The 27,123-nt window shown below is 37.2% G+C and overlaps 3 protein-coding genes across 6 annotated transcripts; 1 reads left to right on the top strand and 2 right to left on the bottom strand.

Moving 5' to 3' along the window:
* The first annotated feature begins 248 nt into the window (after positions 1-248).
* smim22 (small integral membrane protein 22) lies at positions 249-2,082 on the top strand. The gene is made up of 4 exons (XM_084435587.1): positions 249-369; positions 940-1,085; positions 1,167-1,234; positions 1,336-2,082. Exons 2-4 carry the CDS (start codon positions 959-961, stop codon positions 1,381-1,383), a joined length of 243 nt encoding a protein of 80 aa, XP_084291713.1. The 5' UTR covers positions 249-369; positions 940-958; the 3' UTR covers positions 1,384-2,082.
* Positions 2,083-2,165: 83 nt separating this feature from the next.
* On the bottom strand, positions 2,166-10,487 carry rogdi (rogdi atypical leucine zipper). The gene is made up of 11 exons (XM_084435578.1): positions 10,272-10,487; positions 9,610-9,681; positions 9,432-9,514; positions 9,256-9,310; positions 8,942-9,022; positions 8,768-8,863; positions 8,128-8,226; positions 7,937-8,050; positions 7,771-7,820; positions 7,474-7,600; positions 2,166-3,229 (listed from the first exon to the last, which is right to left on the bottom strand). Exons 1-11 carry the CDS (start codon positions 10,347-10,349, stop codon positions 3,188-3,190), a joined length of 897 nt encoding a protein of 298 aa, XP_084291704.1. The 5' UTR covers positions 10,350-10,487; the 3' UTR covers positions 2,166-3,187.
* A 921-nt stretch (positions 10,488-11,408) lies between these two features.
* Positions 11,409-23,392, bottom strand: glyr1 (glyoxylate reductase 1 homolog (Arabidopsis)). 4 transcript variants are annotated; one of them, XM_084390455.1, is made up of 16 exons: positions 23,236-23,392; positions 22,729-22,765; positions 22,386-22,465; positions 22,149-22,287; positions 19,966-20,076; positions 19,542-19,625; positions 19,154-19,207; positions 17,711-17,761; positions 17,541-17,614; positions 16,097-16,196; positions 15,893-16,003; positions 15,700-15,801; positions 15,459-15,621; positions 15,193-15,375; positions 13,409-13,533; positions 11,409-13,012 (listed from the first exon to the last, which is right to left on the bottom strand). In XM_084390455.1, the coding sequence occupies exons 1-16, from the start codon at positions 23,271-23,273 to the stop codon at positions 12,938-12,940; spliced, it is 1,527 nt and encodes a 508-aa protein (XP_084246581.1). In that variant the 5' UTR covers positions 23,274-23,392; the 3' UTR covers positions 11,409-12,937. The 4 variants fall into 4 exon arrangements, with proteins under 4 accessions (XP_084246581.1, XP_084246582.1, XP_084246583.1 ...); XM_084390456.1 differs by having other exon boundaries at positions 15,193-15,372; positions 23,236-23,357; XM_084390457.1 differs by lacking the exon at positions 19,154-19,207 and having other exon boundaries at positions 23,236-23,356.
* Positions 23,393-27,123: the final 3,731 nt, after the last annotated feature.

The raw sequence follows: 27,123 nt of genomic DNA, 5'->3' as shown, positions 1-27,123 counted from the left end.
TATAAATAAAATAAATAAATATATAAATATATAAATAAATAGAAATATCACCCTTCAGGTAGAATATATATATATATATATATGTGTGTGTGTGTGTGTGTGTGTGTGTGTGCTTAGAACATATAACAATTTCAGGGGAATGCACGGTAGAAAATGTCATTACATTACAAAAAAATAAAAATCACAATGTGAGTTGCTGGAGGTAGAGTGGTGTATTGGTGTATTATTTTGGCTGCTAGATCCCTGTAGTTTTGTACAAGCATCGCACTTCCGCAAAATAATTTCAGAGGCTGAACAGCCTTTATGAGCAGCACAGTGACAGACAGGTGTAACGCCTTAACCCGGAAACACGACAGAGCAAAACAACAGGTGAGTGATCGAGAATCGTTCTAAAAGTTACACTAAGACGATTTATGAAAATGGAAATAAGATTATTAGGACGATTATACATTATTTTAGATTATATACGATTAATATACCTGAGGTTGAAGTGCGGTCTTTGATTTTCATAATATTGGTAATTGTAAGATTAACTGCCTACTTTAAAAGCGAACGATAAAATATTTAAGGATTAATAAAAGTGTTAAGCGAATGAATTTGAGCTCAATCTGTCGCTTTTAACTGAGTAAACGTATGAATGAGTACAACAATGGCGTGACTAGAAGCATGTCAGTTTCTCTTTTAATTTGTAATGTCTTAATTCACAATACACTCTTCTAAAGTTTAGAATATAGTTTATATCCTCGTTGTGATTAATCTAATTTCTTTTGTACGAAAGACTATTGAAAACAACTTCCTGCTTATTCAGGATGTAATTTGCCTACATTTGTGTATTGAACAGGTTGGTTTAGTTTATGGGCATCTGGGTTTTATTTTCTTAATTTCTGTTTTCAAAATATATGGCAACAGCATGTAATTAATATCGTCCCCTCCATTTAGGAATCTTCGTACCGAAGTCATGGACAAGAATATTCAACAGGATTTTGAGAACCAGTTCAATGATGTGGTCTCAAGACTACAATCAAAGAAGATGTTTCAGTCAGATTGGGACATTGTCTCCTTTGCAGTTTTCTTCATCTTTATAGGCAAGTTAAATTAAGTAAAAAAATGTGAAATGATGATACATAATTAAGAATCAATGTTAACACAATGTTAAATGTTCACAGGCATGGTCCTCTTGCTGGTTCTTTTGGTTCTCATCCGCTGCTGTTGTTGCTGCTGCTGCGATGAGAAGGTCAGATTTCTACTGTAATCTCACAGATTACGTATCTATAGATTCATGAAACAATACATGTCATGACAATTGTGGTAACAGCTACTGTTTCCACATTAAAGCCAAGAAGACAGAAGGTGGGCATCGACAATATGGGAATGGAGCCATGATTTTCCAGAAATGACGGGAACCACTACATTCAAATCACTCACAAAATAACAATTATGTGAATAGCTTTTTATATCACTTATGCCACCTAATCATTATTTATACTTGGAAAATGTAAATTTATAGAGGAAGAAAATATTTTAGGTAGATGCTTCCTTATAGGGGTGATAAAAGGCCAAACCTTTCCCAACTGTGTAAAAATGCTATTAATATTTACCCAGGACATCACATGACGGAAGTTGCGTTTGTCCATCACAGATTCCTGATCCACTTTATAGTTAAGCACTTTATAGCAACATTCCTGGATGAAATGAATGCAGGCCCTTAACAAACAGCCTTCATTGACATTTTCTTGTTTTTAAAGATCTTTTAATCTGAAACCTGGCTGTTACTGGTTATCCCAGATATCCCAGCCACTCAGCCAACACCTTGAGTTGAGTTTTTAGTGAATTTGTTTAGTCTTGACTTTTAAATCTGAAATGTAATCATTACAGAACTTACACACTTTCTGAAAATATATAAAAATGAAAATGGTTTACCTTACTGCTAAAAGCTTTTAGAAGAGGCAAACAGATTAAGCAATGTTTTATTTATGATAACGGACCAGGAAAAATGAGTATGAATGTTTTTTTTTTTACAATGTACCACCTTATTATAAAATGTAGACTTTGTAAACCAAAAATAAATCTATTTAAAAGATTCATTTCAGTGAAATTCAATGGCATTGAGCAAAACATTTTTCATTTGCCTACATCAATTTTTGAGAACTGGGACAAGAGCAAGGTAGTGTTCATAAAGTATGTTTATTGCACAGAATATTCCATATTAAGTGTGAAATATACATTAAAATAGCTTAGGTTTTACTTAAGCAATATTCAAATTGTCATGCATGAAATGAAATCAAAATTAGGACTCAAATTAAGTGCATTTAACATGAAATAAATAAAAATGTGGCAATAAATAAACAAGGCTGACAGTAGTAGAGTAAATGAACTACCAACACAGATAAACCCTTTCTGTAACAATCACTAACCCTGAACATTATCAGATAAATATCGATCAACATAATCATAGAATGATGATTATAAGATATCCTCAGGAATGTGTGAAGTTTTAATGGAATATGAAGCCCTGACATCTTTCAACGTTATCTGTCATTTAGTGTTAATATAATCATTCTACAGTTGAGTCATAGTGGCAAATACACTGTTGGTCATTTATGCACATTTATAAGCATATGATAATGGTCTCAATGCTTTTTTACTTTGCTGCATTGATGATAGTCCCTGGTATTAGATGAATAATGCTCAAGTGTTAAACTTACAAGCCCCTGGATTAAAAGTAACAAACACTGGTAAAAATGAGTTCGAAGGGATCTCTCAACAAATGAACTGGAATATTTTCACAGGCTTTGTGACAAATAAGAACAAAAGCATTGTGTATTGTCTAAAAACCTAAACACATTAGATGAGGTAAGCTTCAATATAGGCAATATTACTGACAAATAGTCAACACTGACAATGACAAATACTGCATTAACACAAAAAACACATCACTAAATACCTTCATCTAAAGAGCCTGTTTCAAATGAATGCATCCAGTCCATAAACTACGCAAACTATCTCTGCTGCGGTACACATACTGAACAAGAAGCACACAAAATGAATACATCAGTCATATAGTAAATTCACAATAGATCTCATGGAACTCGTTCACAGAAGTTTTTTTGTTCCTAGTACATCCTAAAGCATAATAATTATATCATTTTTTATTATCATTCACTCTAGAGTTTTGGTCAGATATAGCTTAAAACGGTCTGTAGTTCCAGAAACTAGAGAAGACAGAAATCTGCAAATAAAGGAAAGAAATGAACATTAGATAATCTAAAGTATTGATTACAGCATTCCATTCAGATCTGCTCCTATTGTGTCAAAATGTTTGCTTTGCTTTTTGCACCGGTTGAGCATTATAATCAATCTATCAACTTCAATGGTGAATCACAGGCCAATCATTAACAACCAGTGAGTTTTAACTGGACAGAGCCACATTTTACTTTACTGTTCAAAGTTTTGGGTCAGCAAGATTTTTGTAAAGCAATGAATACTGTTGTTCAGCAAGGATATATTAAATTGATCAAAAAGTTCAGTAAAAGACTTGTAATGTTACAAAAGATTTCCATTTCTTTTGGCTGCTGACAATTCAGTTGCACCATCACAGGAATAAAGTCACATTATATATAAACACACACAGTTGTAATCGAAATGATTCAACCCCCCTGAATAGAATCCCTCACAACAGCACACATCTGCAAACCAGGTGTTGTCTCAAGCACACCTGCAACTAATCAAGGGCTTCATTAGTTGCACCAGGTGTGCTTGAGCCAGAACACATACCTGAACTAGCTAGGTTTGTTGAGTGTCACGTTTGACTGCATGTTAGAAATGTGTCTAATGCCGAGGTCACACTGCACGATTTTCAAAGTAGTCGGGTCATTGTTCTTTTCACACTGCACGACTATATGGGGTAACAGCACGATGGATCGGCGACAGGAGGTTGCACACCGCATGACTTGAAAGAATCGCTGACAACTGTCTGGTCTGCAAACTATGTTTCACAACCAAACACACGAGATGTGTTAAAGAAATAACGCATGATCATGCGTGCGTGAGACCGAAATTGTTATTAAAAATGATAGCCTGCAAGAAGATTGTGATCCAAATTGTCTGTGCGCTGATTTGCAGCGAAAAAGAGAGAGAGAAAAAAAAAGAAGAGATTATGTAGGAGGAAATGGTTGGGGAGACGAGAGGAGCAAGGACTGTGTGTTCTGCAAAGAGATTTGGGGGTAAATAAATAAGTCAAAATGTGCTGCTGGTCAAGCAAATGTTTGTGCTTTGTTTTGGTTTGATATAATAGTAAATATATCTAGTAAAATACTGATATTCTGATCTATAACTCCTCCCCAAACATCCTTCTGTCCTGTTTCTTGCTCATTGGCTGTAGGTCATCGCCTATGTAGTTTTCAGTCAGAACACATTCACACAGCAGGATTTTGAATCGCCGACAGCTCCAGATACTTAGCATGCCAAATATCTCACAGGCAAGTCTTTCAGATCACGTCTTTGATAATTTACACTGCGCGATTGTCACTCGTGAACGAGCACCGATTTGCCTATGATTTCGGGCATTTGTCGGCGAGCGAAAAATCGGGCCTAAAATTGTTCAGTGTGAACTCGCCATAAGTCAAAAGAATGGTCCAAAAAGTTAAAGATAAGATATCATCGCCCTTCACAAACAAGGAACAGGATACAAAAATATTGCGAAGGGACAAAATGTTCCTAGAGACCCTGTTAGAAGCACAGTTTGCAAGTTCAAAGTTAAAGGAAACATGATTACGCTACCTGGACGGGGCAGAAAAAGAAAGCTGTCAACGGCTGCAACCAGATTTCTCAGAAGGCAGGTTCAGAAAAAACCCTCGAGTGACTGCAAAAGACCTGCAGCAAGACTTGGTGGCAACAGGTTTCAGCTTGCACAGTAAGACGCGTACTAAACGCATGCCAGAACTCCAAGACGTACACCACTACTGATCCAAAAGCACAAGAAAAGTCGGCTCCAATTTGCTCAAAATCATGTACATAAGCCACAGAAGTTTTGGGATTCTGTTCTGTGAAACAAAACTGGATCTTTTCGGCCCTATGGATCAACAGTAAGACTGGAGGAAGAAGAATGAAGCATATGCTGAAAAGAACACTGTCTACAGTTCAGCTTGGTGATGCTCTGGGGCTGCTTTGGGAAACCTGCAGCGTGTGGAAGGCAAGATGGATTCATTGAAGTATCAGGAAATCCTAGGAGAAAACGTCATGCCGTCAGTGAGGAAGCTGAAGCTTGGGCGTCACTGGACCTTCCAACACGACAATGATCCCAAGCATACCTCAAATTCCACTAAGGCTTGGTTGCAGAAGGAGTCCTGGAAGATTCTACAGTGGCCATCACAGTCACCTGACTTGAACCCCATCGAAAATCTCTGGTGGGATTTGAAGGCGGCGGCTGCAGCACGCAAACCCAAGAATATTACTGAACTGGAGGCCATTGCTCACGAGGAATGGGCTAAGATTCCTCAGAAACGCTGCAAGAAGCTGGTGTCTGGTTATTCATCTCGTCTGCAGCAGGTCATAACAGCAAAATGGTGTTTTACTAAGTACTAAAGATGCTTGCCATGAAGGGGTTGAATAATTTTGAGAATGTGGAAGTCATTAAAAGTTGCATTTTAAGTTGAATTTGGGGAAACCACTTGAAACATTTGTTGTGTTGAGCCATTTCAATTACTTTTGTTTGATTTGTTCAGTGCAAACAGCTGAAAGTCTTTAAATTTTGCCAATAAACCTTAAGTGCTGTATTTTAAATGCACATTTTAAATAGTAATAATAATTCACAATATTACTGTTTTTACTGTGTTTTTCTGACCCCAAACTTTCAAATGCTTTTGAATGTTTGACTTTTATGTTCACTGGTATACTAAAATGAGTGCTGAAGAAATACCACCAGACACATTTCACTCAAAAACATGCTTGAAAATCATTGTTGGTCATTTTTAACTATCCTAGTAATTCTATCAAAATTCTTAAAGGTCCCATTGCATGAAAATTTCACTTTATGAGGTTTTTTAACCTTAATATGAGTTTCCCTAGCCTGCCTATGGTCCCCCGGTGGCTAGACGTTTTGATGGGTGTAAACCAAGCCCTGGGTATTTTTGAGAAAATGAAAGCTCAGACGGGTGAATCTAGAAATCTTCCCCTTATGTCGTCATAAGGGGAAAAGGTTACCTCCCCTTTCTCTTCTTTGCCCGCAAAAAGAATTTGGCCCGCCCATGAGAAAATGAGCTGTGCGAGCGCAATATTGGTTTTTCCTCGAGAGACATCATGGCTTGCAAACGAGCGAAGCATGGCAGTTGCTCAGTGTTTGGATGTACAAATGAACACAAAAGTATTTTTTTAGTTCCTTCATCCGAGCCTCTGAAGAACCAGTGGGTTATGTGAATTTCTGAGGTGTAATTGTTCAAGTTCAGACAGATAATCTTTCTCTCAAAGTCGTTCAATACTGTTTATGCATCAGTAAATCAAGCCAGTGACTAAACGATCAACTTCACGTCGTTTCTCTTAGTAGGATGAAAATAATCTTACTTAAACTGTGATTAATATATATACAGAAATCGGTCAAAGAACAATCCCTTTCCAATCGCCCAAGCTGTCAATCACACAGCGCGAGTTTATCTGGACACTTGCCAAAACTCGTTGTGAAATCAATGACGCTGTTACACTGCACAACGAAGCTCTTACTGTACTTACCTCATGTTTGCATTAGTGAAACCATTAGTGAGAGTGCAGAAACTGCATTGCAATGATAAGATCTTCATTCACGCAATCAACAGGCTGTCATCTGCTCAATGCTCATCACAGCAACCTTTTATGTGATGGGAATAGATCTAAATACTTAAACTTCTCACGATTCGTTAATCCCGATGGCTGTAATAGTAAAAAACGTGTAATAGTAAAAGTTTTCGAGAGAGTTCCACATGTAATGCTAGATATTTCATATGCCAGCATGTCAGCCAATCACAGCAGTGGGCGTTTACACTGAAGTCTCACAGCAGACACGCCCCTTCAAACAGAGCGTTCAAATCAGAGGCTAAAAATCAGGCTAGGAAATATGCCTTTTATTTCTAAATTAAAAACTTTTTATCTAAAAAAACATTATAACATTATAAGGGCACCCCAGGACACATTCAACATGCAATGGGACCTTTAATCTTTAAAAGTAATAATAGCAAATGATAATATATCTATTAATATTATTATTTGCTATTATTACCATAACTGTTAATCTTGATAGAATTACAATGATCGTTAAAAATGTGATTACAATATATGGGTAATTGTCAACAATTGTTATTTTTGCAATAATCGTTCAGCCCCAATTCTAAACTGCCAAGTGTCTCTGATAGCAACCTGATGTCATTCTGTTACCATGCGATGTTCTTAAATTGTGACAGTGCAGTTGAGATTATATTTGTTCCCGTATCAACAGGCCACACCCACCTTATCTTTGAGCTGCTGACAGAGCTGCAGGGAAATGGTGAAAAACACCAGTGTGTCATTCAGCCATGGCACTACACACTCCACCTTATGGATGTGGCTCACCTCGAACTTGGTGTTGTTGTATTCGCTTGAGGAGAAAATAAAATAAGAGAAAATGACGTAAAACCTTCATCAAACAGACTGTTTAAAAAGAGCAGAATGACACTGTTACGATTACTGATGATTACAATTATGATACTGTATGAGACTGACTGCTGGTGTTGCAGCATGAAAACAGGAAATGTGATAAGCACTTACAACATTGCTCCTGGATTATGCACTACTGAGCTTCCTGCTGATTTGAAGTTCTAACAGAAAACAAAATGATGCATTTTAAAACAGACATTCATGTTAAGCATGACTGTAAAAGACATGCAAACTAGTTGTTTTCATATTCAGTGCTTATTTTCAGATGTCTTGATACCTTAGTACTGTTAGGCTGCATCACATGTAATTGATACACGGTCAGACACAGTTTACTGAGATTGATATAGAAGTTCACCATCACATCCCCAGGCATTGGAGGTGTGAACATTTTCTAGAAAGAACAGGAGAAATGTTCATAACAGCACATGGAGTATCCACATTTAAATAGTTGAAGATCCACATACGAACCATCAGGCCGCTGGCTGCGAGCTCAGGAAGAGTCATGCTGGCCGGGGTCGTGAGTCTGTTACGGGCTCGGGTCAACTGAAGCATTATCGCATCCATGAGCTGAAACACACATGATGCCAAGTGCAGTTGTACTTCGCATACAATACAAGTGGAAAATGTTAAGACTGTTTGTAAGGAAAGAATGTTCCCATTCCTGAATAACCTGTAGTGCACAACACCTTCAAACGTACTCATGAGAAAGTTTACCACATTAAGGAGACCAGGGGCCGGATTCAAGAAATAAAATTCTTCTTAACTGCTAAGTTAAGTTTTCAAAACTTAAGTTACGAATATTTCGTTTTCTCAAAAACATTTTTAGACAGGAACAAAAACAAGGCTGTGAGGGATTGAAGTACCAATCCCTGTTATGTTGTTTAGCAACATACCAATTGTTCAGCTGACGAAACGTCTTTTCGAAAAAGAAAAAAAAAAAGTTTTGAAAGTTGTGAGTTATAAAAATTATGTGATCTAGGACCTTTATTTAGTGCGTGCCATTGTAAAGACTGTAGATTTGTGTGAATCCGGTTCCTGGACAACAATAAGCAAAATTTGGTGACATGCAAATTCAACAGCTAGATGTTTTTACTGGTGAAAAACAAACCTTATTGACTTCAGCCCCAGTCTTAAAGTGATAACTCTCATCACGGCTGCTTAGTAACTGCAAGGCCTGATTCACATGGTTTCGGGCGTCCTGGATCTGAGGAGAGGCAGAATGCGTTTTAACAGCTATTTTTATGAGAGAATAATATCAAACCAAGGGAGAAAGAAACATTACCTGCTGCAATTTCCACTGTTTATCATCTCGGAATGCAAAATGCATGACTTGACTGCTTTTAGCGACTTTGATATTAATATCCTGCAAAGAAAAAGAATTGCCCATTTTATATAATAACAATAAAAAGTGAGGTGAGATAATAAACTAAACTGCATTGCAAGTGTCTTTGCAATTCCACTGGTTGACATCAAGTTGATCTTTTGATGAATTTAGACTCACACATTTAAAAAAAAACTCCAATTAATATACCAGAATCAAAACAGAGCCATTTCGGCTGAAAGCTGATTTCATTTCCATGATGTTGTTAAACATACAGCCTGAGTCAGAGCTTCCCCTTGTACCGTCAAGACTCCTTTAACCTGGTCCATCCTAACGAAAAAAATAAATAATCCTCAGATGTACACATTCCCATAAAACTTTATTCATACATTATTGTATTCTTGAAATCTAACATTAACCAAGCAGAGTGGACACATTTAATGGATCTTACGTTGAGCTGCCCAGAATGAAGTTCTCTTGTTTCAGTTGTCCTTCCAGACCTGGTGATGGCATTGAAAAACGCCTTGAAGCCTCCTTTGGGGAAAATCACACAAACACTATTATTAATGCACTTTGTTTTGCACAATTATACGGAATTAATTTGTCGTAAGCTATTTGGCTGAAGATACCTTCAAAATGTCCTGCAGCTGTTTCAGCACCGCATGCACCTCTTCTTTCAGCAGCCAAGTAAATTCCTCCTCCTAGAAACACAACTTGCCTTAATGAGGGTGAGTAAAACATGACTTTATGGCTATGTCTTTATGTATGACTTTCTTTCCTTTGTGGAACTCAAAAATAAAGATGATGGAGACTAAAACCCTCAGTCATCCTTCACTTTCACTGCATCTTTTTTTTTCTATACAGTTAAAGTCAATGGTGACTCAGGCTCCTATTCTGTCTAACATTTGTTTTAAGCAAAACAACAACAGAAGGGTTGTAAACAATTTCTGAGCGAATTATCCCTTTAATTCTGTTGCAATGCTGGGAGATGATACAGTGGCCAGTAGCAGCACACCGACATCAATACATAAACTGAACAGAGCAATGATAAGGCAGAACAAATCACTGTTTCGATTGTTTAATCATTCACACTGGGATGCATTTAAACTTTGTCCCTGGAGCTACGCTGCAAAATTGCACCAACAATCTCAGTCTGCATCGTAAAGAAATATGCACATATGCAACCTGAAATCTACAGCTGAATATATGGCTGTTCATAATAAAACCATAACGACTTCGCATGTCTGTAATGCATCTGGTCCATGTATTTAAACACAAATCAATCTCTCACCAGCACAGTCCTCTCTGCTTGACTCGCGGCGGTCATTTTCGCTAATTCAGACATAGAAGATAGCTCTGCTCCGAGCATTACAATTCAATAAAGCTGTCCAAAATCTGTTAAAAATGACGTGAGCAGTCAGCTATTTAGTGTGACGGGCTAGACGATCACACATAAACAATTAGGCTTTTGACACCGCCTCCTTTCTCCCAAACTTCCGGTTTGTGTAACCTTGAAATCTTCCGGTTTGGGGAGGATTAGTTGGAGCCTGGAGGATTTTCCATTTATTCAAAATCTGCTTGAATATTTATTTCTGTAAATTAAAAACAATAAATAATTACTATGTAATGGCATTGCAGTTTACATTTTTTTCCCACTTAGTTTTACTGCATTTTTGTGTAGTGTTGATGATTCCAAATGGCGTAACAAATTGTAGTTCGTAACGCAATAATCCATCATTACACATTTTAGTTATAATCTGACTAGTTTTTGGTTAATTTTAGATTACTTTTGACCTTATTTATCACATTGAATTGAACAAGATAATCTTGTACCATGTTAATATATAAATACGAAGAGAAAGAAAATATGCCATTATTTATTCCCAACATGAAGAAGTGCATTAAACATACGTCAGGTTTTCCCAAACTGGGAAATATATAATATATTAACTATATATAATATCTATAATAAACAATTATAATAAAAATGTGTTTGAAGCACAAAAGCCTTTCAAAGACATAGCAATATATAGTTAAATGACTTAGTGATAATTCAAATAGTGCTCATCAGGAGTTGATTCGATATACAATGTTGAGAAAACACTTCTTAAAAGTTAAATGATTTCTGTAAATCCAGTGGTCAAATGCTTTGTGGACTCTCAATTTTCCATGTAATATGGCCACATGACTAGTGGCTGGCCTGTGTGTGCAATTTTACAAAACCAGAAGACTTTCTGAATGTATGTACTCTAAGCAATATTTAAATTGAAAACAAATGATTGACTGCCATTGTGTGAATAATATGTAATCAATAAAAAGTAACTAGTCTGATTAAAAGTATATGTACATGTATGTATATATGGCGTGTATTATTATTGTTAAGAGTTATTCGTGAACAAAAAACAACAACATAATATGGACATGAAAGTTGGACTTTCTGTTTGTTTATTCAGAGGGTTCAGTTGACCGCACAAACAAAAAAGAAAAGGAATTTCACATTTACATGAAATTATAAATAACTCCGATTATAACACCAATACCTTCCTTGCACAACTGGAATCAAGTTGTCAGTATGTCATTACCAACTGTGTTTAAGCCACAAAAATCAAACCATTTACAGTAAATAAACCCATTAGCTAAGACAAAAGAACAGCATACAATATTAAGACACCATGTTTAATAAATTTAGTAGAGTCAAACTGAAAGCATGTCATTCCATGTGTTCGAATAACCCAACCCTTTCATGGGGATATATACAACGTCTTAATCTTGCAGAGTCCTTAGTAAATCACAAAATTCTCATCTATAATCAAGCATAATCAAAGTGTTTTTTTTTTTTTTTTTTTGGCAGAAAAACAATTTATAGAAAATTAATCACCCTGTATTTGTTTTGAGTTTTTAAACAAAATACCAAAATGACCAAATTATACACCACTTGTAATATAACTTAAAATAAACTAATGCAGACATAATTTAGGGGTAAAATGCAGCAATACTTGAAACTGTTTTACATTTTTCTTTCTAATGAGTCATAGCGGAAATTAAAATTTACAAGAAAATCAAAAGGCAACATATCAATTTGCCAGATGACTGGCTTGGACAAAATATGAGAAGCCCAATTTAAAAACGTAAAAAAAAAAAAAAAAAAAAAAAAAAACTTCAAATGTCAAAATTATTTGTTTCACAGCCCAGTTGAAGATCTGTGATACAAATCCGACCCTAAAGTAGTAAAGCTGGAAAACAAGTTGTTCCATTGCGGTCAAGACTCAATCTATTTTTAGGATTAACTTCACTGTAGATGAAAAATAATTTCAGGATCTTCTACTGAGTTACTGTTACACACCCAACTTAAAAAAAAAACACTGCATTTCTGATAAGGCAATAAAAACAAAAATCATTAACTAGTGAACAGGGGACCTCCAAAAACGAGAAAAAATTAAATAAAATGTACAGCCAAATTGCACCTGACATGATGATGATCTTTAGAGATAAAATAAATAAATACATCTATCTTATATGGGTATTAAGGCAATGCAGTGGCTTTTATCTTCGTCGTGCTCCTCAAGTCTGTTTGTGATCAGAACTTCATACTTTACAGATTTCTGAACATCGAAAATTACAACGTGGGAATTAATTTGTAAAGATATGAATGATAAATAAAAACCTAGCCTCTTCAAACAACGCTGCATTGTATGCAGTAGCCTTAACAAAATGCGGATATAATACACTGCACAGTCTATCATAAAAATAATCATTCGCAGGGAGTTTAATAACCTCCCATTGAGTGTACGTGCAGCAATATTACAGTCAGTGCAATGCTCAGATTAGGCTGCTAAAGAGATCCCATTATACATGGGAAAACATATCACTGGTGCCCAACAAAATTCATCAGCAGAGAAGAGAAAGACAGAGGAACAAAGAAGTAGGTGAGGTTTGTGGTCTAGGACATCTACAGGATTAGTGAATATAAGCTCTGTAGACTGCAGACATGTCATTGTCCGACTGGTCCAATGCTTTTGCTCTCTTGTACACCTGCAGAAGTATGAAATAATACATTACTTTAATGGAAGTATACACAGAAATTGCATTTAGCCCTTGAGAAAACATTTATGGTTTTAATGTTACTGATTATTTACATATAAGCTGATAAAGGGCATTTTATGGTCGATATTGATAAACAGCAAAAGTTTAAATTCAATGTTACTACTACACACCAAATAATATAAAAATAAACCACTAAAAAGATATTAATTTGGAGATTAGCTAATGATTACTTTTAAGCTTGTTGTTAAATTATTGGTGCTTTTCAATATGAACTTCAAAAGGTACAAAAGGTAATCAAATTGTAAAAATAGGGAAAATGAGCAGCACAATAAAATTTCCAATACACTCCAAAATAATCCATTCAGTTACCGAATGTGGTCTTACCTCATTTGCAGCAGCCGCCATTGGTGTTGGATGATTTACCGAATCTCCCATTGAAATGGCTAATCTCAGATCTTTCTGAATATGTTTCAGGTAGTAATCAGGTTTGAAGTTGCCCTGCAAGATATCTGCAAAGAAACAAATCAAATGATAAATTAATAAGGTAATTTTTTTTTTTTTTTATTTTTTAGGGCTGTCATGATTCCTCAATTAAATTTGAGTACTCGAATTGAAAAAATCCTCGATTGCAATTTACCCGTGTCGAGTAACCGCCAAAATACCAGAAGTGGAGCATTCTACAGACGAGAATCCCTGAACCACATTATTAGACCATTTTCAAAGGCTGCACGATGTATAAAAAACATTTAAAAACCATACTATAGCATAGTGCTATTGTGAATTCACAAAAGATGGGATTTAATTAAATAAATATGCTCTGCAGGTTTATTATTCATTTACAATGCGTGTAGATTACGTGCGTCTCAGAGCGGCTTCGTTCACAGTGAATGCTGCTCCACATCAACTGTTATCATTTACATGCGCATTTCTGCATATGCTGTGAGTTTAGGTTGCTTATAATGTTCATCTGGGAATGCAATGTGTGCCATTTCATCATTTTGTAAGGTAAATCACTTCTAAACTTACACAAACACAGGAGAACACATCAATAGTTTTCTAAAAATGCTAAACGTTCATCGTAATTTCAAAATAAAAGTTTAAATCTTCGCTCTGAGTTTGCATGTTTAATGTCCACATATTCTTGTTCAAGAAATTACAGTGGTTAAAAGTGGAAATTACAATTATCTGCTGGGTAAACTGCAACAACAACAATCACCCTGGTGCAGGCATGACTAGCATAACTAGTGACATAATACCCTGTATAATACATCATGGACATAAGATGATTGTTAATATGTATATTATGTATTTTAACAGTGTTGCTCTATAAAACCATATGATTACTTGCTTTTGATTCTTTATTTGAACCAATTATTATTGCCTCTATTATATATGTAGTTTAAGTCATTTTAAAGGCTTAGGTCTTAGCTTGGGTGTATTTTTATTACCTCAAATAAAAAATTATTACTTGATTTTTAAGATTTTATTTTGGGCGTTTTTGCCTTTTTTATATTAGGATAGGACACATAGTAGCTAGACAGGAAGAGAGAGAGAGAGAGAGAGAGAGAGAGAGAGAGAGAGAGAGAGAGAGAGAGAGAGAGAGAGAGAGAGAGAGAGAGAGAGAGAGAGAGAGAGAGAGAGAGAGAGAGAGAGAGAGAGAGAGAGAGAGAACAGGATCGGAAAGGTCCACGAGCTGGGACTCGAACTCAGGTCGCCCGAAGCGCAACGACGCTACATGTCGGCGCACTTGCCCACGAGGCTATTGGCGCCGACATGATTACTTGAGTTATCATCAAAATAATCGACTGATTACCAAAATAGTCGTTAGTGACAGCCTAATTTTAATAGTTCCAAAGGTTAAATTGTCAGTGTTGCATCTAGATTCTAATAGTTACTAATAGTCTAAAAGTTTTGCAACGTTCCTCAATTTTTTCGCAATGGATGACTAAATAGAGTTTGACTAAAGGTTACGATCTCCGAGCAGCACCATTTTCACGGTGAAAATGGTTAAAGGTAGGAGGATTCAAAGGCAGCAACTTACAACTTATAACTACTAGTAACTCTGTGACAACTACTATCATAAATGACTAGCATAAAGATCAACAAAATACTTAATTGTAATCACTTATGTTTAGTAGAATCTTTGAAACATTTAAAAGTAAACCTACTCTGGCATTTCTGGTCCACAAACGTGCTTGCCATTTGTCCGTGGCAAAGAATATCCAAGAATGTTTGTTGTGACTGTCCTGTGGCCTGCGCCAAGGTCAATCCCTCTGCGATGGTTGCCATGAAACTGCCTTGAACCATGTTAAGGATCAGCATCATTCTTGCAGCATTTCCTGCTTCCCCTGCTTCGTTGGAGAGGACAAAGTTAATATCATCACACAACATCAATCTCATACAGCCACACGCCACAAATGAAAGGCGGCAGTACCTATGAAGAAAGACGTCTTCCCCATTGCCTGGAAGCAGCTGCTACAATCTTCATAAACACTACGGTCTCCTGCAGCAACAATGACCAGCATACCGTCATTGGAAAGTTGCTGGCTGCCCGAAACTGGGGCTTCTAGGAATCTGCCGCCTCTGGACGTGATGACCTACAGATTCAAATGAACCTTAGTTACAGACTTCCTCCGTTCATATCCCGACAGACTCGTCTGGATGATGTTGGTTACCTGTGAGAGCTCTGTGATGGTTTCTGGATCAACCGTGGACATCTCCACGTAACATTTGCCTGGTCTGATTCCCTGTAGGACTCCACTAGGACCTAACACAAGCTGAACAGAAATAACACTGTATATGTAAACCAAAGAAAAGCAGCTTGACAGATTGAAAACAAAGAGAGCCATTTACAAAACATTGACCTACATCTCTGGCAGCTTTTGGGTCTGATACGCAGGAAAATGTGATGTCGCACATGGACACAACCTCTGCAGGCGTTCGTCCTAATCTGGCACCTTCTTGGATGAACAAATCACACTGCAGAACGAAAAACAAAAAAACAAGTTGAAAAATCATTCAAACTTAGTGTAACTTCAGAAAGCGACTATATTTAAACCCCTCTGTTTGTACCTTTTCTGCAGTGCGATTCCAAACGGTCACAACATGCCCCATCTTCAACAAATTAGAAACCACACCACTTCCCATCAGTCCTAGTCCAAGGAACCCTATCCTGTTGTGAAAACAAATAAACTACATTACAAACATTATAGGTACTGTCAGTATAACAATTTAAGTGAAGTTTAAATAGGAAATTAACTTAAATTTCAGATTCAGGCTACACCGTATTTTCTCTAAAATGAACCTGCTCATTAGAGTAATTTGTTTGTTAATCAAATTACACTGTTCGTGTAGAGCGCTTGTTTTTGCATGCAATCAAAACACGGCTCAGCAGAACACGGTGACATCAGCAGTACAGGAAGCTCTGTACAAACTGAAAACAGGTCTGGGGATTTTAAGAATGTAGAGTCACTGAAATGAAGATTGCGATCAGTGTTATTGTTAACAAAAACTATTACATTTTTTACCGAAATAAAGTACAAATATTGAAAGAATTTTTATTATTAATTATTATTATTAAAAATGAGAAATATTGCCTTGAAACCTAACTGAAATAAATTGAAGTATTAAAAATACAAAAAAAAAAAGCTACAAGATTTTACTAAAACGAACATTTTAAAATAAAAGCTCATTCAAAATATAAATGAACACTATATTAGTGTATAAATATTAAAATAACAATAGCCGCATTTCCATTACCCTGCAAATTGAAATTGCGAATTGAAAATATGCCCAATGAAAACACGTCAATTTCGCAAAAACTCCCATATATATCGCAAAAAAGTTTATACGCTCACATGAGGTGGTTTTTCAGGGCAATCGAATAAGGAATACAGTTTTTATTTTCGCATTTACAGGTCACCTGGCGTACGTAAAAGTTGATCATTCTTTAAAGAAGGCGCGGTATGTTTGGACAGAAGACGAGACAGTTCTTTGTTAAACTCATTAAAAGACAAAAGAATTACGGGAATACTGGATTCTAAACAAAGAAATGCCACAATTTATCAAGACATTGAAGCAGATAGGAGGGAGAAACACCTCATATGTGCCGCTCCCAAGAACGAGGGGCTTTCCTTGCCATTAATGTGTGGATAACACCTACGTCTCCTTAGATTCAAAATACGGTGGCTGGCATATACGTAAAGCTACCAACATCCGTTGCCATGATTTTTGGAAAGACTTATAGCGAGAGGGGGAAAAACCCGACGGTTTTGTTGCAGAACATCAGTTAATGGAAAAGCCACCATTTCGCAAGTTTTTTTATACTGGCATTTAGAAAATATCGCAAAAGTTTTGTGCAAACCTGTAATGTAAACGCGGCTACTGATCACGATTAACTGGAAAATTAATCAATTGCCTAAAATAGCACAGAATCCTGAATAAACCTTTATTTCTAAGTTTTTCACTTCAATGTGGCCCAATTTTCAGACCACTAAAAATATTATTCTTTTATTACCTTTTGTCTGTAGGAGTAATGCTGCCATTGATGGCTGTGCTGTCTGCTGCTTGAATAGATGTTGATCTTGTGTCCTTTTCAAAAATAAAACACAAAATTATTACAATTACTAAGCAATTCTAGCCGGCTAATTTATCAGGTTAAGCTGTGAATTTCTAGGCAGTGCTCACCTCCTCGATTATCTTTAAACGCTTGGTGATGGGCTCCATTGATGAAGCTGGCTGTAAGGAAAGGGGAGGGTTTTTTTTTTTGTAAATCAAAGTCTATTCAACATTCATTTCAGATTTTCTAGAAAGAGCAAAAAGTATTGCACTCAAAGGATCCTAGATACAAATTAAGGTGAAAACACCAAGTAGAGAGCCAGGGAAGGAAAACCAGGTGGAAACCCTTTGGCCCAACAGTCACAAATGATCTTAAGTGCATGTTATTTATTACTCTGCCAGCTTCCTGTAAGGATTGCACTTATATTATCCTCTGCTGTCATGTCACGCGGCTCATACTGCCATATCTGATGTGAGAGCCAGGAGCAAAGCCAGTGTTAGGAACTGAAAATCAAGTTATCATGCTCAGTCTCAGTTTAACTGAAACTTATACAGGGCAAGAAAACGGCTGACACAGCCTACATGAACATTTTTTGAGCAAAGCCTCAGGCAATTAAGATCTCAGTGTCTCCTTTTTGGAGATATAAATTTAAGATCAATTTGTTCTGACTGTGGCGCCTGAAAGCAAAAGGGCAGAAGGACAAGCAAGAAAGAAATGTTCCTCTGAGGAGGAAGTGCCAAGAGGAAAGGAAGAGTCATTTCAACAGTTTGCTAGAATAACTGGCACATGAACAGCAGCACAAGAGTAACTTGGTTGGGTGTCTCTGCTGGCTGAAAGCTGTATTTATGAGCAAAAATAACACAAACAGTAATATTGTGAAATGATTAAAATTCAAAATTACTTTTCTTTTTTAATATATTTTAAAATGTAATTTATTCCTGTGATGCAAAGCTGCATTTTTAGCATCATTACTCCAGTTTCACATAATCCTTCAGAAATCATTATAATATGACAATTTTCTGCTCAAGAAACATTTCTTAAATTTAAGGATTCTTTAATGAATAGAAAGCATTTATTTAGAGTAGAAATCTGTGACATTCTAAATGTTTTACTGTCAATTCTGATCAATTTAATGTGTTCTTGCTAAATGAAAGCATTTAAAAAAAAAAATCTTACTGACCCCAAATTGGAAGTGTAAATGTTAAGCCATGTGGAGTTCTGTAGTAAAACAACAAGTGTTCACTCTGGACCCTGACCACAGCCCAGACAAAGACCTTTTACACATGACTTCAAAACCATAGCCAAAAAATAGGTTAAGAAGTACACGTCAGCTCATGATTAGAGGGTCAACCAATAAGCTCAACAACAACATACTCTGTTCTGATAAGTAACAAATTCAGTACAACTGCCATGCTGCAGATTTGGCCAAATAGCATCGCCAGAAGCAGTTTGGGGGGAGGGAATTATTCAGAGATTATTAGAGCAGCCATTGTGTGCAATGTGCAAGAGACAGGGGTAAGGTTGCACTAACTAGAAAATCATTTAGCATCCCAGTAAAATTGTCTCCTTACCTTCTCAGACTGGCTGAGCAGAAAGTGATGGAAATGTGGGTCATCCTTTACTGGCTATAATGGAAGAGAGTTAAATTGGAAACTATTCTCCAAAGAGACTTACTGACCTGAGAGCCGTTTAATCTGCAACTAATTAAAGTGACATGGTGGAAGGTGCAACTATACAGTGAAGGAAAAAAATTAGGGTATTTTCACACCAGCTCAATTTAAGTGACTTAAAATAACCTTATTGGATGTGTTTGTGCAGTTGCTATGAAAATTCACAGCTGCGACTGCACCTAACTCCAACCAACCGTGGATAAGTCTTACTGCTAACTAAAAAAAAAAAAAGGGTATTTTATGTGAAGAACCCATAAAAGTGCAGAAACAAACTGTGAATGTAACCTACACTGCTCTCCCATTTGAATCCTGATACTGTTCCAGCGACCAGCCGTTGTACAGAGGATGGCTCTGGGTCAGAATCAGTCTGTTCCTTAAGGGAAAGAGAGACACATTCACCTTGTGTACAGAATGGCTTTATCTCATGAAACAAAGCCCTAAAATAGCTGCATCTCTACCCAGTCAAAAGTGACAAGGTGGATGCATTGGTCGCACTGCAAAAGATGACATCAGTCTCAATGAATGGGTGGGGGTCCCACTTGACAATTCCGATACCAAAACATACAATTGTAACCTGACTCCACAGCAGGTGCAGCAGCAAATGGCCTTAGCAAAGGACTTTGGTGAAGCTGACCAAAAAAAAAAAGTGTCAGGTTATGATCTAACCCTTGCCCTCCACAGTACCATTTAATGCTAAAGCATTATCTCCCAACCTTGTCCGACGAGCCACCCTTAAAGGCGTCTTCATCATCCTCTTCAATGATCTTCATTGGTTTAGCTGCTTTACGCCCTTTATCTGACTTGCTTTTGTCATCAGAGTGTGTCTGTAAAACAAAAAGTTTTATGCAACGTGAGCAATTATTGCTGAAACACTTCTACTACCTACAATTTTAAAGAACCTTTTTACACCTGGTACCAATGTATTCTGGGTGTCAATCATAACAAGTGGACAACATTAAATAAAGGTTTAGGTTTGTGATCTGATCGCTCAGATTCACAGGTAATCCTGGACAAAACAAATAATATAGTATAGTTAATAGTGGAACTTGACTAAACAAATGACAGACATTCTGTTCAAAACATCCTGTTTACAGTGAGATTTATATACTGTTCATTTTTATTTGAAAACAACAGCATACTGTCTCCGTGATATGCTTTTTAACAGTTACACACTGGTGTTTGCGAGTCGTGAATCTGATCCTCGAAATCTGCTCACAAGTGGTGACATTTAAAATGCACATTAATATCAGGAGTTAAAAAAGAAAAGAAAAAAAGTGATGCGTCTCGTGGTCTTGATGTCCGGTTACTAAGTGAAACCAGGCCCTTTAGAGTAACATTTTACCCCAAAATTAAAATGTACTCACTCTCATGTTGTTCGAAACCTGTATGACTTTCTTTCTTCTGTGGAACAGAGTTATTCTCAATGTTGGTAATGGTAACTAAACACTTTTGGTGCTCACTGACACCCATTATATGGACAAAAAAAGGACATCTCTCAAAATATCTAATTTTACATTCCGCAGATGAAAGAAAGTCAAAGGTTTTGAACAACATGAGGGTGAGTAAATTATCATTTTAATTTGAGCAAACTACCCCTTTAAAAACTAAAACAGCAGACCATGTGGTTCTTATAGGCCTTGTTGACACCTGGTATTAAGATGTGTTTGTCAATCCTATCACAAGTGGGCGGTGCTAAATAAATTAGTCTAAAACGTTTTAAACTGGTCCACTTTCAACAAATTCAACCAGATTGCTTTGGTAGTGTAGAGGCTCGTGTGATAGAACGTGTTCAAACAGACTGCCTACTCGCCTGATACATAATCATCGTGGGACGTGTTGAGAGAAAGCACACTAATTCAAATTTCACTGCATTTACCAAAACATGTTAATTACGGTTGAAATCGTAGCTGCTTTTTTTATTATTTTCATCCTTTCCCGATCCTCGTAATCTGCATAACACGAGCCGTTCAGTCAATAGTAATCATGTGCTCACGCGAAAGTGATGTACAGTGAGATGAAATAAGAGGGGAGCATCTTGAGGAAATATGAACAGTGGTCACATTTGAAATGCATTTAATACCAAACAGTATGCGTCTCACAGACCACTTGTGATGGAATCACTGAAAACCAATCATAATACCAGGTGGAAACAGGTCTTTGCAGGCAGGGTAGTTGACTTGTTCCAGTAACAGTTTTTGTTATGCCGGTTGAAAGTCTCTTCACATCCTGATAGCAATCACTAAGTTAAAGTGGTCTATATGTAGCCTACTGATTTGCATCTCGTCTGTGGAAGGCATAGGACCATAAAATGTTCGTCCAATCATTGTATTCGGTTTCGATACGATGCCCTACTTGCCTGTCAACGTATGTATTTTCATACCGCCGTGCACCCTCCTTGCGCAGACATCACACGTCATCAGCGCATTTCATGCTATGAGTTAGACAGACGTCAGTCACCAAGCAGCACTGCAACTGAGACAGCAGCCATAGTTCCTCCTGAACCAAAACAACGAGCTTATGCTGAGTTCACACCATAACTACTGTAATTTGGAAGAGACGGAAACCCGTGATGTTATACTCGGAGTGGTTTGTGACTCAAATCTATGCGTTTCAATGGCAACACAATCAACGCCGAAATGAATTTGCAGTACAGGTCAGAGCTCTTTAAGTTGTTTATGTTCATTATTATTGTAATGTTATATGCTTTGAGACATGAGGTAATTTAACGCAGTCTCTCTTGACACTTTTGTTTGCTCCTTGCTGTGCGTGTTCATGTGTTTTGGAGGAGGTGTGGCTTTGTAGAGCGCTCTGAAGGGAGGGTGGGATCTTATGCTTTCAAAACAATCTCTCCCAAAAAAATTACCTACCCTTCCTTTAAATTTGTGAACATACTAACCTGATCTTTCCCCTTGGCCTTCTTTAGGTACTCCTCAACTGCATCAACAGCCTGTTGGAAGCGCTTGCCTTTGTTTATCTTGATCATCTCCTCTTTGTGGGGGTGGTACGGCTTCAGCTGCTCTACCTTAATCCAGGCGCTAAAATGGCAACGCATATCAAAAGTCAACATCTGCTTGGTTTAAACTCTCAAAACCTCTGCAAACAAGAGGAAGCGATGGCTATAATTTTTACTCACTGATCTTCAGTCCCAAAGAACTTGACAAAGAAACATTTTTTGCCTCTTGGCTTTTTCAGATCCTTCGGAGGACTGACGACCTGAAAACACAATGGTTGGGGATTAGTAAATAAACATTATCCACAATAGTCTACTGATTCAGCAACTGTATCATAAGCTGCCTACATAAAACAATCTATTTACACATTTGAACGTTTAATTTGGAGCAGTTTTGCTTTGGTTGGATTAATAGCAACCAAAAACTCTTTTAAAATAGCTAGGTTTCGACCTTTATATGCATTATCCAACAGCTGACCACAGGAAAAACAAGTTCAACTCAATCGTTTACATGCACAGGTCTCACCTTTCCTGGCCAAGGTGGATAGCGTCCAAGCTTACCCCTGAAAATATATTGAGAGGAGAAATTAGTGTTTTAAATGACCGTGGCTCGATTGAGTTTTATTAAAAGAAAGCTATCGTGCCTCGAAACTAGCTAGCTAACGTTAGTGTAAAGCGTAACCCGTTTCGATCCCATCAGCAAACAACCATCTTAACTGCATTTAAACTTGTATTATATTTCGTATTCATATAAAAACACAGTTAAAAGTAAGTTGAAATCCCTCTGTAGCGTTAAACACACTAAGATTAAGTGTTTTCCTCCCCCAAAAAGCATGGAAAGTAATCGTTAGCGTGCATGCTAAGCTCTCTCGGTGTTTCAGTGTTTGGCTTGACGACACATAAACTGGGCCATATGCTCGATTTTTAACAAAACGTTTGATTGCAGCCACGATAATTTGTCTTCCACGTGCTCGAAAAGGTATTCAACTTCGACGTGAAATTAAATTGTAAAAAGTTAAATTTATTATCTCACCAAACCAGATCCCCGATCCTGAGATGCACGGTCGCCATCTTAAACTGTTAGTGAAAAACGTCGCACTGAATGCAGGGAATGAACACACCCACTACACCCATCACCCATCTAACGTTACCAGTACAAGCGACGCGACAAAGTAGGGCGCTCTCGTCTCATTAGTGTAGATGGGGATAGCTCTTTTAATTCATGTAACAGTTATCTCTAAACAGCTGGTCCTGGACATGAGAAGTTATACAAAGTTTAAAGTTCTCCAATGAGAATTCAGATAACCATCTTGAAGAGAAATATGAATTTACAACGGTAAGCTTTGAAAACGGAAACTGTTCAATTTGTTCCCCAGTCAAGTTTATTACATTAGTCAAAAATAGTTTAAAAACAGTTTAATTGGTCCGTATGTGGGTATTTATTTTTCTTCAAATCTTTAACTAAGCAAATAAAACTAGATTCATGTAAACCAATTAAAAGTTACATTAGATATTTACATAAAACCCCCAACATAATCAAGTTTTTTTCCCCAAAATTTATTGTAGGCCAATTTTGTAGAACACATTTGAGATGTAATGTGTGGTGAAAATCAATGTAAATATTAGGCTACTTGTGAATATTTTATTTATATTTATTTTTTATTTTGTCAAATTGTGTAAAAAGTGTGAAAATTACTAGCTATTTGTGTTTATTTAGGATAAAATGCTAGCTAAAAATTTAGCATTAGCCATTTAGCCATTTTATTCCAAACATTTCTATAAATGAAACTCCCAATGGCACGAAACACAATACAAATTGAGATGTCATGGAAATGGCACTGTTGTTATACTGGTTTACACAACAGTTTAACATAAACCTGCTCAGATTTAACGTTTTGCAGGTAAATTCAGACAATATCAGCTTTTGATAAAGCTCATGTGAAATTACAAAACTGCAGTTGTGGTCATAATCCACTTAAAGGTCAGATCATCAGTCTGAATGCTTAATTCCTATTTAAGTCTACTTTATTGCAGATTATCAACTACCCCGGCTTATAAGACCTCCTGTGGTGAAAATCATGTTTTTAATGTTGTTTATATTGTCTATGTGGTGTTTTTAATATGCTTTAAAGGGGTGGTTGATTATGATTTCACTTTTCTAACTTTAGTTAGTGTGTAATGTTGCTGTTTGAGCACAAACAACACCTGCGGAGTTACAACGCTCAAAGTTCAAAGCAAAGGAAGATATTTGCTTTGAAAGAAAAACATTTTTAAGGACTACAACGAATGGCTGGTAGGGACAAAAACAACATTCTTCCCAGGTTAGTGACATCACTAACCCTAAAATTTACATAAACCCCGCCCCCAGCTCCATATTGAGAAGAGGAAGAGTTGTTGTAGTGCAGCACATTTGTGAGTCTGCTCAAGCTGTCGCATCTGTCTTTTCACACGCAATACAGTACGTAACACAAATGCAACTCTGTAGGCATCTTACAACAGTTCCCACACAAGCAATTTTATATATTATCATGACAGAATATGCTAATTAAAGATAATTAACTCCACATCAGCAACATAAATTCATCAACTAACCATTCAGAAACGTCCTGTTGCATTCTACATGTTGTCACTTCTATTCAAGAAGTTGAGTCTCTCCATCATTGTCCGACTCCAGTATAAACATAAAAGGCAGAACAGTTTCTGACATTTAATGCATGTCTGCGTGAGGTAATCGGAGCTGCTAACACACAGGAGCTCTTGAAGCTCCGCCCTCTGTGCCTGGAGCAGCAACTCATTTGCATTTAAAGGGACACACACACGAAACATGGCGTTTTTACTGACCCTCAAAAAGGGACAATTTTAACATGCTGTAAAAATTATCTGTGGGGTATTTTGAGCTAAAACTTCACATACACACTCTGGGGACAACATAGACTTATTTTACATATTGTAAAAAGGGGTATTATACCACCCCTTTAAGACAAAACATGTGCAAATTCATGTCAACACCATTGTATTTTCTTCTTAAAACTGCAGTGAAAAAAGACAGTCAAAGAGGTTTGAAATCGCTGGTGTTTCTTACGTCACAAACTACCTTTTAAACAATCACGTCATCGTGCTGGCGGGCTTTAGCATTTCATCATTACTGTGAAGCAGGGGAGTCTCAAGAGAGGCTAGTATATTTTTCTGTTGATATGAAAAATCGTGTACATTTAGCAATATAGCGGGTGTATATGATGTGTATTGCACTTTATGATGAACTATATGCCTTTCTCCACTGATGTTCTATGGTGTTCAAAACATTTGAAGGATGCTGATTTTCAGAAGGCAGCTGTGACTCTGAGATGGTGAACGGGAACATGGTTTGTGTAACATCAGCAACACATTATTTGCTGTTTGATAGAGTAAAAGGCTAATCATATAAATTACCGTTACTGTCCAATGTTATAGAGAACGATACTTAAAACACGTTACCATTCTGATACATGAACTTGTGGACGACCCTGGAGTGAGTGGAGTTAGGGCTCATTTGCATATTCATTGTAGGCGTATACTAAAGCTGTGTCCCAAAGTGAAGGCTGCGTCCTTCGAAGGCCGTATTTGAAGGCCGGATGGCCGTATTTGAAGGCCGATTGCGTCACCGCGGCGCGACGAAGGACGTCCCAATTCAAAGGCTGCATCCTTGGAAGGTCGCATTTGAAGGCCGATTGCGTCACCGCGGCGCGATGAAGGCTGTCCCAATTCAATTCTCCATTATTCGAAGGCCGGTTGCGTCATCGCGCCGCGACGAAGGCTTCCCTGATTCAAAAGCGACGCCAAATGCACCCTTCGTTTCCCCGTGAAAAGAAGGATACATAAATGGACACTTAGCGGCCTATTCTACCCCATAAGTCATTGCGCGCCGTTGACGACAGCATTTATTTATTTATTTATTTTTAAAGGCGGCCGAGACTAGAGATCGGTGGTGGACAGCAAATTCACATTTAAATGTAAGTATTATGTTTTCATTTACTTAAATAGCTAGCGAAACCAGAGTTAAATTTTCTTATAAACTTCTTAACTCCTTCGTCACCATTGCATGGCTTCATTTATCAGGTAGTTTTAGGCAAAAATTGTGGTAATAACGTTATTAGTTTAACGACCTTGTGTATTATAAGAAATATCACTCACCCAATAAAGCCCAAAACAATAAGAAAAGCAGTAGATAAGGCAATGGGGTTTCACTTTTATGTGTTTTTGTAGTGCTGTCATGCAAGCTATGTGGTTTTAACCAAATTTTAGTATACAGAAATATGATTTCTTAAGTATTTTGTATGCATGTCTTGATGTGTCATATTTTGCACTGTTAACAATACACTTAAGATTGCTCCTCTGTGTTAAGTACCCTTTTCTGCTTTTTTAGAACAATTCAGGAAAAAATGGGTCTATATATATATATATATATATATATATATATATATATATATATATATATATATATATATATATATATAAAGAATAGTAATACACACATCTTTGCTGAAATGTATTGTTGTTGTTGTTAACAAGCCATGGTTCATTTGCTCTGCCTTTAGGATTGCAAGTGTCCTGGGACAGGAGAGGGTGTGAGTGGGAAACCCACTGCTGCAACTTGGCCCTGGTTTGTCCTTATGGATGAGGTGTTGGGACAGATGCATTGCACCAACCCCCCTGTCCTCATCGCCTCAATCCCTGAGGACACACCAGGGCCGAGTTCAGTAGTGGGTGCCCACGGTGAGGAGGAGCCAGGGCAGCAGCAGCACCAGCACAAAGGCGGCGAGACAGGACGAGTTTTTGGACTTGATCAGAGAAGAAATGCAACTACAGAGGGAGGCAGAGGCGAGGAGTGCACAGGAAAGAAGGAAGAGGATGGACAGGCTGTTTTCTCTTCTTGAGAGAATGA

This window comes from Rutilus rutilus (assembly GCF_951802725.1).
Source record: "Rutilus rutilus genome assembly, chromosome: 1".
Lineage (NCBI taxonomy): Eukaryota > Metazoa > Chordata > Actinopteri > Cypriniformes > Leuciscidae > Rutilus > Rutilus rutilus.
Note: the sequence above shows the minus strand (reverse complement) of the source record. Positions and strands in the feature narration are given on the sequence as shown.

What these genes read in the sequence shown, in the direction of transcription:
- glyr1 (XM_084390455.1), bottom strand. Translation starts at nt 23,273, where the DNA reads ATGGCGACCGTGCATCTCAGGATCGGGGATCTGGTTTG. An exon ending in ATTACTCCTACAGACAAAAG is followed by an intron (nt 16,197 to 17,540) that starts GTAATAAAAGAA and finishes TTTTCACAACAG; the next exon opens with GATAGGGTTCCTTGGACTAG. An exon ending in CCATCACAGAGCTCTCACAG is followed by an intron (nt 15,622 to 15,699) that starts GTAACCAACATC and finishes TTGAATCTGTAG; the next exon opens with GTCATCACGTCCAGAGGCGG.
- smim22 (XM_084435587.1), top strand. Translation starts at nt 959, where the DNA reads ATGGACAAGAATATTCAACAGGATTTTGAGAACCAGTTCAATGATGTG. An exon ending in AGTTTTCTTCATCTTTATAG is followed by an intron (nt 1,086 to 1,166) that starts GCAAGTTAAATT and finishes AAATGTTCACAG; the next exon opens with GCATGGTCCTCTTGCTGGTT. An exon ending in GCTGCTGCTGCGATGAGAAG is followed by an intron (nt 1,235 to 1,335) that starts GTCAGATTTCTA and finishes TCCACATTAAAG; the next exon opens with CCAAGAAGACAGAAGGTGGG.
- rogdi (XM_084435578.1), bottom strand. Translation starts at nt 10,349, where the DNA reads ATGCTCGGAGCAGAGCTATCTTCTATGTCTGAATTAGCGAAAATGACC. An exon ending in AGCTGCAGGACATTTTGAAG is followed by an intron (nt 9,515 to 9,609) that starts GTATCTTCAGCC and finishes TTTTCCCCAAAG; the next exon opens with GAGGCTTCAAGGCGTTTTTC. An exon ending in AACAGTGGAAATTGCAGCAG is followed by an intron (nt 8,864 to 8,941) that starts GTAATGTTTCTT and finishes GCCTCTCCTCAG; the next exon opens with ATCCAGGACGCCCGAAACCA.